Genomic DNA, 10,676 nt, shown 5'->3' with positions numbered 1-10,676 from the left:
GGTTGAGATAAAAACAGTTTAATAATTGAAATAAAATAAAATAAAATAAAATAAAATAAAATAAAATACTAATAATACTAATAGTAGTAATAATAAGAAGAATATACAAAGTAAGTGATGCACAGTACAATTGCTCACCACCCGCCGACCGATGCTCAGCCAGTTCCCGAGCAGTGGCACCCCTGGCCAGCTTTCCCCCAGTTTATGTACTGAGTATGATGTCACATCGTATGGAATATGCCTTTGGCCAGTTTGGGTCAGCTGTCCTGGCTGTGCCCCCTCCCAGCTTCTTGTGCACCCCCAGCCTTCTCAGTTGGTAAAGCATGGGAAGCTGAAAAGTCCTTGACTAGTGTAAGCACTACCTAGCAACAGCTAAAACATCGGTGTGTTGTCAACATTGTTTTCATGCTAAATCCAAAACACAGCACTGTACCAGCTACTAGGAAGGAAATTAACACTATCCCTGCCAAAACCAGGACAACCTCTCTCAGATAGAGTATAGAAATTCAGGGATTACAATAAAGGTGCTTGCGTAGTAAAAAGCTGGGTCTTGTGAGAGGTGGACAATTGTATACATTTGAAATGGGAATACTTGGGAGTTTGTATTCTTCAAACCACTGCTAATAGTTGAATAATACGTACTGGATAATTGAAACTACAGTTTCAATCCAGTAGGTGTTTTATGTGTATTCTCAAAACAATTCCAGTTCCTCAGCTCATGTAAGCATATCTTTTAAAATTAAGTCCATTCCTACCTGTAGTACGTTCTTTATGTGTTTTCCTGTGTAGGACTGGACTGATAATTAAGTGACGTCTAACAAAATTGGAGAAAATAAATTACTCCAGTAACAGAAGTCTGGTTGTATGAAATCATTATATAAACAAATTAATAGCGATACAGAATCTTATCATGAGTTTGAATATGTCATTTGCTGATATATGCATAATGCATTTCTTTTTTACATACCACAGAAGGCTTATAAAGAGTCAGTAGATTATTGTAATCAAAACCATGATAAATCTTACACTAATATCTGCTGCTTTCATTCAAAGGCACCCTGAAGCACTTTGCAGACTGTTATATATAGGAAAAGAAATTAGAAATAGAAAATTACATTGAGATTTCATCAATATCTCCTGGTAATAATTACAGGATTTGATCAGATTCATTCATCTCCCATTTGGCTATTAATAGGAATATGACACACTCTGAATTCCATCTTTATTCTCTTAAGGGGATTTTCTTTGGTGAGGAAAAACTTCAGAGTCTTTCTCCACCCTCTTAATGTGCAAAGTCTTTAAATACCGGCAGAAGCATTATCATTTGCAGGAATTGAGTGTTCCAACTGTGATTATTTCTAAGTGTGTAGTACAAAGTCAAGCATTATAATCAGTCTTTGGTTTATAACTTTTTTGACTTTGTCTGCGCTGATTAGTTCGTCCAGTGGAAGTACAAGTATCTTAGAAAAGCATAACAGAGCGACTCAGTCTCTTGAGTACATTTGTCTTTTTGGTGCAAATGTGGGCCATTTGCACCAAAAGGCTATTGTTATGCCTTTTCTCTTAAGAGCAAACGAACTACGCAGGTTCTGCTGGAGAAAAGACAACGCACTTCTCTCAACTCTTAGTCCAGTACTCCCAGCCCTCAATAGCTCCTGTGCATGGCAGAATGCATTCCCTACAGCGATGAGACAAGTAAGCAGTTATCAGAAAATAAGGCTGTTCCTGAAAAGAACTCTAACATTTAGTTTTATTGTCATGGCAACAGCTGTAAAGTGACCACATCACTAAATGCATAAATAAAATATTAAAACGAGTAGAAACATGATCAGTAAAGAGAGAGAAAATCATTACTGCTCCTTTTTATTTTCTTCAAAGGAGGTGAAAGCTATTGGTGACAGGAAAAGGGCTGCCCTTTGACATCCTTATTTGGAGCTGAAATATTAGCTCTTTTTGTGAGAGGAGAAGGAAAGAAGAGAAATGCCGATAGTTTTCTTTTTACTACTCTTTGAAGAATTCTTTATTTTAAATAGACACGTCCATCTTTAAAGTATTCTTTGAAAGATTAGCAATCAGCAGAGAAAGCCAGTCTCAGAGGAAAATCTCAGAAAGAATAAAGTGATGACCTACATTTATCCTCTATTAGAAGGGAGTGGGTCCCATGGATACCGGTCTTTAGCAGAGATGGAAGATTTGGTCTACATACCTGGCTTTGTTATTCACTCTTTTCTTTCTTAAAGGGAAAGTCCTTTAAACTCCCTTTTCTTATATCACCTGTCTCCAAAATGATGAACACGATACCTTTGTAAAGGGCATTACAATTTGTGGATGAAAAGCTGTATGCTACAACCTAGCATAATCTGCAGAAGCATTCTGTGAGGGTTACTCCTCTCCATTTTCCTTCCTTTCTAGCAGTCCCCTGAAGCAGCCTCACCAACACAGCACCTGGTATAGCTGTGTCCAACCAGAGAGGGTTAATGACCTCAGCAATACAAAGGGCTCACAGAGAAAGGCAAGTGCTCTGAAGGGGAAGAACATACAGATTAAGGAGAACAATCATCTATTATTTGAAAAACTCTAGTAATTATATCTCTAGTTACTCTCTTCATCACAGAGAACAGACGAGTTCCAATGAACTGTCGTTCAAAAATGTGATGGTTATTTTCTTAATTACTTTAGTTGTGCTTCTTTTAAAAAGAATGTTTTGCCTTCCATCTCTTCAGAAGGACCCAGTGAGGGTGATGACTGAAGATGCTACTGGAAAATACTACTGTGCACTGGAAAACTCCAAGCATTACCACAGATCATGCAGATCCCTGCTGTGCTTCCCAGCTGTTAGCAATCTAATGAGTCAGATCATGGAGTCATCCGAGTTAGAGATGAAAAAGACTTTCAGTTTCCTGAAATCCTTACCAGTTCCCAGTTACAGTCATACTGTGCACTTCGGTAACTTTTCCAGATCCTGAATTCATCCTTCATCTTATGGTATTTTTGAAAAAAGGAGTTGATTTTTAGATCAAAAAGTTGCTTACTTTAGATACTCAATTACATGGCAAGGTGCAGCTAAAAAGAAAGAGGAAAAAAAAAGAGAGATAAATAGATGGATTTATTTTGCTTCCTCTTACTTTCTTTTGTGTCAAAAAGTATAGTCCTAACACTACATATAGTGCATTTTTTCCTGTGTGGATATTTTTGTCCTTCCATGTGTTTATGTCAAAAAAAAAAAAAAAAACAAGCACCTGAGAGATAAGGTACCTAATTAAATTTGGTTTATTTTATTTTCTATTTGGAGGAAACAGCACTCAACATGCCAGCTGAATTCAGCTCTTGAAATGATAAAAGGGAAAATGTTGTAACTGTACATAGTAATTTGGTCTAGGCATGAAAAAGGCACCAGGTTACTCACTGCAGTTGAAATAACGAGCTTTTAGAGACTATAAATTGAATTTTAGTGATCTTGCTAACTAAAATGGGGTTTGAGCTGCGTACTCGTGGTTAGATTCACAAGTTTAGATTTTTTGGACTTAGGCACTTAGTGTTAGAAGTGACAGGACTAAGATGACAAGCCTTTTCAGATAATTAGTCTTTAATTTCTCTTTTTTAATATAATACTAAAAATGTTAAATATAAAAGAAGCACTGTTTCCTTGGTATGCAGAGGCTGTATTGTTAAGATAATAACTGGCAGCAACTAGAGCAAAAAAGATGCACTTCTAGGAATTGTATTAGGATTTTTTTCCCTCTCAGAATACATCAGCAAGGAGATCAACAGCAAAGTATTACCCACTAGTATGGAGCTGGTCAGTCTGGAAAGCAGGAAGACCAACACAAGCCCAGCTGAGTCCAAGACTGGCCACAAAGCATGCTGCTACTCTGACTGTGTTCCTGGGTGACAGTAGCTGCTATCCATCCATTTTCCAGTAAACAGGCAGCGTTATTGCTCAAACTGATGTCATTTGAGACAGGTTTTTAGACAGTAACACTGTATTGGTGTAATTGTTACATACCTGTTCTTTTGGTGCTTAGTTCATTGAACAATAATAATGATCAAGGAAATAATTTTTATTTATTTCACAATTACTTTATTTTTCTCTCTCTCTGTAATTCAGGAGAAAAGACACTGGGATGTTGTCATACAAAGAGCACCTACCAGTGAGTCAGGTAGTGGTTGGAGACATTGACCGGCCTGGGTCTGAAGCCAAGATATCCGTGGGTCCTGTGCGTTGTCAAGGAGATCGTAAGTTGGCTGGTTTTCTTCCACTTACTCCTGGGTAGAAAGCAAACTATATTGGGAACTGGTAATTTTGTAGACACCCCATGCAAATTTAGAGAAGTGGCTGTCTACTCAGAGACTTTTTTCTATGAAAGCATGGTATGATTGAAGAAATTTTGTGTATGAAACTGCACATACAATGGCTCATCTTTGCATTTAAAGTATCGATATTTGTCTTTATTTTATAGTAAATGTGGCAACTTTTAATGTTTGATTATTCAACTAAGTTTATGTAGATGTAAGCAGTAATACAGATTGCATAAGAGCATCTCAACATCTGTGCTTCTGTTGAGTGCTTGTCAGTGTCATTATCATTGCTATGCATATCACTGTAAACTATGTTTATGGAATATAAATAGTAGCATGATGGCAGAACCTATCACTATAAACTCTGTTTACAGGTGTATAAAGTTTGACAAGATTGTTATCAAGTGTTGACCATATCAGGGCTAGACGTTTCATGTAAAACATTGGGATTTTTTGTAGTAGTCCCTGATTTCCAGGCTAAGTGTTGATAGGAGGTGTACATCCTCCAGTTTGGTCAGCAGGTGATAGAGTAAATCAGTATAATGGATAAATTTCCACTTCACACACACAAAAAAAGTTGGGATGTAATTAGGAGGATTGTATTCTTCATTTCAGAAGATGAAATTCACCACCAAAGGCAGAGCCACTGCTTAAGGCCCTTTTAAATCACACTTCAAAAACTTAAACTCTATGCAATTGGCACACGCATTATACCTGTCCTCTGTGTTTGAAGGTCATTCTGTTATAAGAGGTGCAGTAAGGAAAGGTTGCCTGATTTAATTTGCCATAAGTAATATTTGCATGGTCCATAAGGAATACAAAATCCATCCTCAGATGCTGGTAAAGAGTGTATAAGTCAGCCTATGAGATTGCAGTGATGTAGAAATATTGAATGGGTGGGCATAGTACATGCAAGTTGAACAACCTGGTTCTAACCAGCATCTAATATGACACAACAGGGATGAGTACGGTTTGTCCTTCCTCCTCTGCCCCTTTACAGCTACAGGCTTTTCATCTGCATGTTTCTAAGTACTTTACAAAGGAGGTCAGTATCATTATACCTGCCTTAAGCTAAAGAAATTAATCCCAGCTGAGAGGAAATCATGTACTCAGAGTCATCCAGCAGGACAAGTACAAAAGAGAGTTTTCTGGGTCCCAGTCCGGTGCCTCAAAACACTAGGCCATTGCTCTGAACTGAATGTGCTTAGCCTCTTTTTCTGCTCATGGTCTTTCTGGGTTACGCAAATGATCCCTCTGGCTTTTGTTAATGAATCTGATGCCTAACGAGCAGAAACAAATATCATAGGATGTTTGCAAACTTTCACATCACCTATTTGTTGCTTGTTATTTATGGTGTTTGTCTAACCACAGGTCAGTTTGTGTTTGTTTGTTTCTCAACTATGTTTGACAAACATTTTCGTAATAGGCTCTTGCAACTGATGACTAAGAAATAATGAATAGCATTTTTCTTGCACCTGTATTCCTCATATCCTGAATCTGAGTGCTGCTAGAAATATCAGTCACTAAAGTGTGAGCCATTTCTAAATATTAGTATAAATGAAACCTCATTTGAGCAGACAGTAGCCTTTATTAGAGTGTGACTGAGTGACACAGCCGTTTGGGAAACTGAACGGGTGTATTCCTAACATCCTGATTAATTTAATTTTCTGTTTGAACTTCAGAGATATGATTTGTAGTTTTAAAAAAACTTTGCCTATGAATAAATTTGAATTTACTTCCATGACCATATATTATTGTCAAAAAGCTGGTATCAGTTTTCTCACAGGAGATAATATAAACCCCAGTCCTTTGCAGTTAGTAGAAGCTCCCATTTTATATTCTGAGTGCATTTACTGTGCATTCTCCTTTGTGTTCTTTCTTGACCGTATACAACAGCTGCTGTACCCCAGACCAGTACTGTCTCACCATGGATTAGAGCCTGTGGAAAACAAGGTTTCTGTCCTGGGGAAAATTCCAAAATTTCAAAATGTGCTTTTGTTCCAAAGGGAAGAAAGATCCAAAGTGCTGAATCTGTGGAAAGGGATTTTAAAAAACAGTTAATCCATTTTTGGTATATTACATGCATCAAAACCAACATTATTAATACTAACGATGTTGACTCTCCTGTTACAGCACAAGAAGTTCAGTTGCACGTGTTTTGTATGTAGTTATCATTGTATAATTTTTGAAGGTGGTAAATGAAACTCAGTTAGAGGTATGAAGACTGGCAAAGAAATACAGATTTTTGGTCTGGCTGGAAGGAAGGTGGGAAAGGTAAGAATGCCTAACCAGTCAAATAAAAATTTACCTATTTAGAAGGATTTCTCGCTGTGGTTGTAGAGCCTGCCAGTACTGTGACAGCTTATCTCATATTGCCCTGAGGGTTGTCCATGGCATGTGATGTATCAACCCATACTCCAGTGATATTTTGCAGCACATGAAGGGCCATATTCTCACATCAGAATTACAGTATAATTTGCCACACATTTCATAGCTACTTCTATGTAACATCTAGAGACACTGACATGTCACCGAGGCCCAGTCACAGCTGTACCAGAGAGCTGTAAGAGTACAGCAGAGCTGCTGGCCTTTGCAGTCCATAAGAACAGACAGCTGAAAGCTTGCTATGTGAGGGCAAGGAGGATTAAAGAAAGCAAAGGTATGTTTTGTCTCATGCAGTTCCCTTCCTCCCATACCCATCAAATTCTTAAAGAATCAATTAATCAATTGGAGCCACAACAATTAATCATTCCTACACTATTAGCTGACCAAAGTAAATCTGAAACTCATTCATCTCAGTGCCATTTGTTTGACACAAACCAAGGAACATTAGGAATGTAGTACACTTATTGCAGAATTGTAATTGTTCTCCTATTGCAAAAATCGCTAGATTCTTCTTTCAGAAATATAGATTTTATTTTGGTCACATAAATGACGATTTCATTTTTCTGTTCCTCTGATTTATGACCTGATTAAGGCTGCTCTGGGCAAGCTTGGATGGTGGCTATTGTGGGAAATAAAATCAGAAAACTTGGCCATGCATGATTATCCATCTTTGTGTTCCAGAATTATTTTTCATATTTAACTGCACCTCACAAAACACTATTTGCATCCTGAAAAGTAGTCAGCAAAAAGGACCTTTATTACCCTTCTAAAGATCTGCTTAAGCTGTCGTGTTCTACCAGAATGATGACGACTCATCTAGTCATTGTGGCAAAAATCCCATAAATCTTGCCTGGGGCCTGTCTTGTACCTTGGATAAAATATCCAGGATGTCTCTTTTCATTTGCTATTTTAGTGTTGAGGAATGCTTTCTAAATATTTCATTATTTTTCTAAGTGGTGACCTACAAGGAGAGCAGAATTATCTAATTTTATGAAAAACAGGTGCATAACCAGAGTATGGATTCAGTGGGTTTTTTGGCATTATATTGCATCCAAAGATCAAACAAGGATTTTGAGCAAATGTCAGGTCTACCCAGACTTAAAGCAAAGCTGTCCTTCCTGGCCTCTGCTATATGAGCGTGGTACTTACAGAATGGCAACAGCAGTTTATCAGCAGATTCTCAAGATCCTCTAAGCTGAACTGGAATTAAAAATGAAACAGGGAAAACACGTATCTATGTAACTTTGACATTCACCAGTCCTGAGACTCCATAGTAATATTAGGTAAGGAAACTACTCTTGTTTTTCTCAAGTGAATGTGTTCTGTGAAGGATCTAGAAAAAAGGGCCAACGTAGAAACACTAATTAATCAGCTTTACTCTTCAAGTATCTTTGAGACACTGATTAAAATCCCTCTACAGACCTATTACAGTTTTACTAATACTAATGCAATAGCACCTGGACACCTCAGCCCCTCTGCGTTTGGCCTTGTTCAAACCAGTAATAGAAAGACCTTGTCCATTTCTATGTTATTCCACTGTAATGCAAAGAGGCACCTCAAGCCTCCTCCCTTTAGAGAAGGGCACAAGTATGTTGTTTTTTTTTTTCTCCCTAAGCTCAGCCTGAGGTGGTACATCAAGGCTGCAAAAATGGATCTAGTAATTTCTTCTGAAACCGAACTGAAGAGATTAGCTTACTATGTTGGGGCTATTGCTACAGAGCTTTCATCAATAATCATATTGAATCAAAATTACTTTCGTGACTTTTGGCACCTTTTCAAGACTTTCTTTTCATTCCCCTTAGGAAAATACTGGTGTTCTCAAAGCTCCTATATTTGTAACCTGCTAAGAGTATCCTTTTCCCAAGGACTTCCAAGGATTTTGATTGGAGTCTGCTCTTTATAAGCCCAGAGGGTAACAGACTGACTATTCTGCTCTAGATTTGCCTTTCTCCTTGAGTCTATTTTCCTTTTGTCCCACTTCTGCTATAGCAAAGACAGAATTTAAGGGGGAGATGTTTTTTACACAGCTCAGATTTATGTTTTCTCCATCTCCTCCAGTGTACAGTTTTTACTCTCCCAGTAAGACTTCGATTTCTGAGCCATGAATCATTTTTTTGTGTTTTACTTCTATTATCTTTAATCTTCAAAATGTGGAGGAGGAAACAGCTGCATTGACTGTCGTTCTCGCTAAGCTAAGTTTTCATGAAGACCAGTATCAGCACTGTTCATGTAGGATCTGCAGTGACAGACAAAAAGTCTCCTTGACAGATGACAGAAATTCAGGAACAAATCAAAACTCAGTTCTTACATCAGTGCATTGATTTTGTTTGTGCATGTGTGCATGTGACTGTGCGTGTGTGTTCTCAGGGGAAATACACCTTGAGTTCTTTTATTCAGTGATTTTGACTGTGGCTCATCATTACTCCTTTCATGGCTTGATGCTTTGTTTCCTTCACTTCTAAATATCGCTTTTGGCTTTACTCTTGTACTTCCTTTTAGAATGTTCCAGTAGAGTTGGCTTATTTAATCAGACAGTGGTGTGGACATGGGCATTTTTTGTGACTCTGCGTTTGTATTAAAACCACTCTGTAGACACCTAAAACAGACAGCCACTGCCAGGGTCAGTGCTTACAGGCTGGTATCCTTGGTGAGGTGTGGTTTTGTAGTCCTTAAGTACTTCTTATGCATCACAGGTGCAGGTTGGCAACTCAGAACTGACAGTTGTCAGGAAAAATAAATTTACTGTTTCATATGCATGCTTAGTCCATTTTCATTACATTCCACATTGAGGACACTTTCAACATCTTGAAATGTGTTTCAATAGTACCACCTGAGTTTCAGAAAAAAAGAGCGCTGCCTTACAGTGCAGTTTTCAGTTACACATTAAACCTATGAACAAGGTCAATTCTCTAGTACGATACACAATGCATAACATGAGACCAGCAGTGATGTTACTGTTACATACATAGGTAAGGTAAACTGGAGAGTATCCCAGAAAAAAAACAATTTTAATTGGTAAAAGATCCAGCTGGAATTTCAATAGAAGCGATTTTTACTCCTACTGAATCTTACACAATACTCCAGTAATATAGTGACTTGTCTTACACATTATTGGAAGTGAAAACACTGTATCAAATGAAAAATAACATCAATGATACGCCCAAAAAAATAAATCAATTCTGAGTGCTTGCAGCTGGCCTCTTAAATGTATAATTAGATGTGAAAAATACAAAAATTTGTTTTTTGAAACTTCTGAAGCAATGATTCCACTGGAAACTTGTGTGATGGGATTACATATCTGAAATTTAGGCAATTCCCATTTGAGGTGTTAATTAGTTCTCTGCTACTCAGGTTAGAAAACTAATCAAAATCTCTGGATTTTTCTACATTTCCCTATTTTTTGCTTGTATTGCTGGATATATCTACATACATTTATTTTTTATTAATTCCTCATGACCTTCCAATCAATTGTGGTAAGTTCAGTAGGGTAAATACAGGTCAAAACTTGATCCATCTAAGAGTTTAACTTTTTTCCCGAGTAACTGTAGATGCCTTTAATAAACATAAACATTTGTCTGCTGAATTTCCACAGCTATTACCCCAGCATGTCTTTATCTGTTGCATTGGATTGTACATTGTGGAATTCAAGTGGAATACAGATTCATCCAAAGAACATCAGGACATTGTGCTTGCTGTTTATCAGTCATTCCGATGCTAACAGCAAAACGGGAAAGAAAAGTTTCCTTTCAATAAAAGCAGCCTGACAACTGTTGTGGTTTAACCTCAGCCGGCAACTGAGCACCACACAGCTGTTCGCTCACTCCCCACACTCTGGTGGGAGAGAATCAGAAGGGTAAAAGTGAGAAAATTTGTGGGGTGAGATAAGAACAGTTTAATAATTGAAATAAAATAATTAAGAAGAAGAAGAAGAAGAAGAAGAAGAAGAATAGACAAAGCAAGTGACGGACGAGGTAATTGCTCACCACCCGCAC

At 37.7% G+C, this 10,676-nt stretch overlaps 1 protein-coding gene across 1 annotated transcript in view; it reads left to right on the top strand.

Moving 5' to 3' along the window:
- CNTNAP2 (contactin associated protein-like 2) overlaps positions 1–10,676 on the top strand; it is a 1,203,666-nt gene that overhangs the window by 1,013,074 nt on the left and 179,916 nt on the right. Inside the window, exon 15 of the mRNA XM_009323034.1 lies at positions 4,109–4,236. Coding sequence (XP_009321309.1) covers positions 4,109–4,236 — 128 coding nt within the window. The remainder of the gene's footprint in view (positions 1–4,108; positions 4,237–10,676) is intronic.

The sequence above is a fragment of the Pygoscelis adeliae genome, unplaced genomic scaffold, assembly GCF_000699105.1.
Source record: "Pygoscelis adeliae isolate BGI_AS28 unplaced genomic scaffold, ASM69910v1 Scaffold264, whole genome shotgun sequence".
Classification (NCBI taxonomy): Eukaryota; Metazoa; Chordata; class Aves; order Sphenisciformes; family Spheniscidae; genus Pygoscelis; species Pygoscelis adeliae.
The sequence above is the reverse complement of the archived record's forward strand: the minus strand, read 5'-3'. Positions and strand labels throughout refer to the sequence as shown.